At 60.2% G+C, this 520-nt stretch overlaps 1 protein-coding gene across 1 annotated transcript in view; it reads left to right on the plus strand.

Moving 5' to 3' along the window:
* Positions 1 to 140: 140 nt before the first annotated feature.
* The window catches only part of GSX2 (GS homeobox 2), a 1141-nt gene continuing 761 nt past the window's right edge, over positions 141 to 520 (plus strand). The window contains exon 1 of the mRNA XM_017744299.1: positions 141 to 512. Coding sequence (XP_017599788.1) covers positions 265 to 512 — 248 coding nt within the window. The 5' untranslated portion in view covers positions 141 to 264. The remainder of the gene's footprint in view (positions 513 to 520) is intronic.

Below are 520 nucleotides of genomic sequence, written 5' to 3' on the forward strand. Positions count from 1 at the left end.
GGCAGCCTCTCCTGCCGGCCTGAGAAGCCGGGGAGATTTAGATCTGCGAGGCTTTCAGCCATCACGTGTTTAAATAGTTGATATAAAACCCCGGCGCAGGGGATCCAGGCGGGGGGACTTTAAGACCAGCCCTCTCCAGGGACCCTTTTGTTCAGCTCTCAAACATAAGCACCTTCTCGACTCGCCAGGACTTCAGTGGCAACTTGGCCAAGAAGGAAAAGCCCGACTTTGGGAGAGCCGCCCCCGGCCTCGCAGCCCTCCGCAATGTCACGCTCCTTCTATGTCGACTCCTTAATCATCAAAGACTCCTCGAGGCCGGCTCCGTCCCTTCCTGAGCATCATCACGGCCAGGACTTCTTCATCCCTCTCAGCATGCCTTCTCCCCTCGTCATGTCGGTGTCGGGCCCGGGCTGCCCGTCCCGAAAGAGCGGCGCCTTCTGCGTCTGTCCGCTCTGTGTCACCTCGCACCTGCACTCTTCTCGCGCACGCGGCGACGGCGGATGCATCCCCTTGCTCACAG

The sequence above is a fragment of the Corvus brachyrhynchos genome, unplaced genomic scaffold (assembly GCF_000691975.1).
Source record: "Corvus brachyrhynchos isolate BGI_N302 unplaced genomic scaffold, ASM69197v1 scaffold17, whole genome shotgun sequence".
NCBI lineage: Eukaryota > Metazoa > Chordata > Aves > Passeriformes > Corvidae > Corvus > Corvus brachyrhynchos.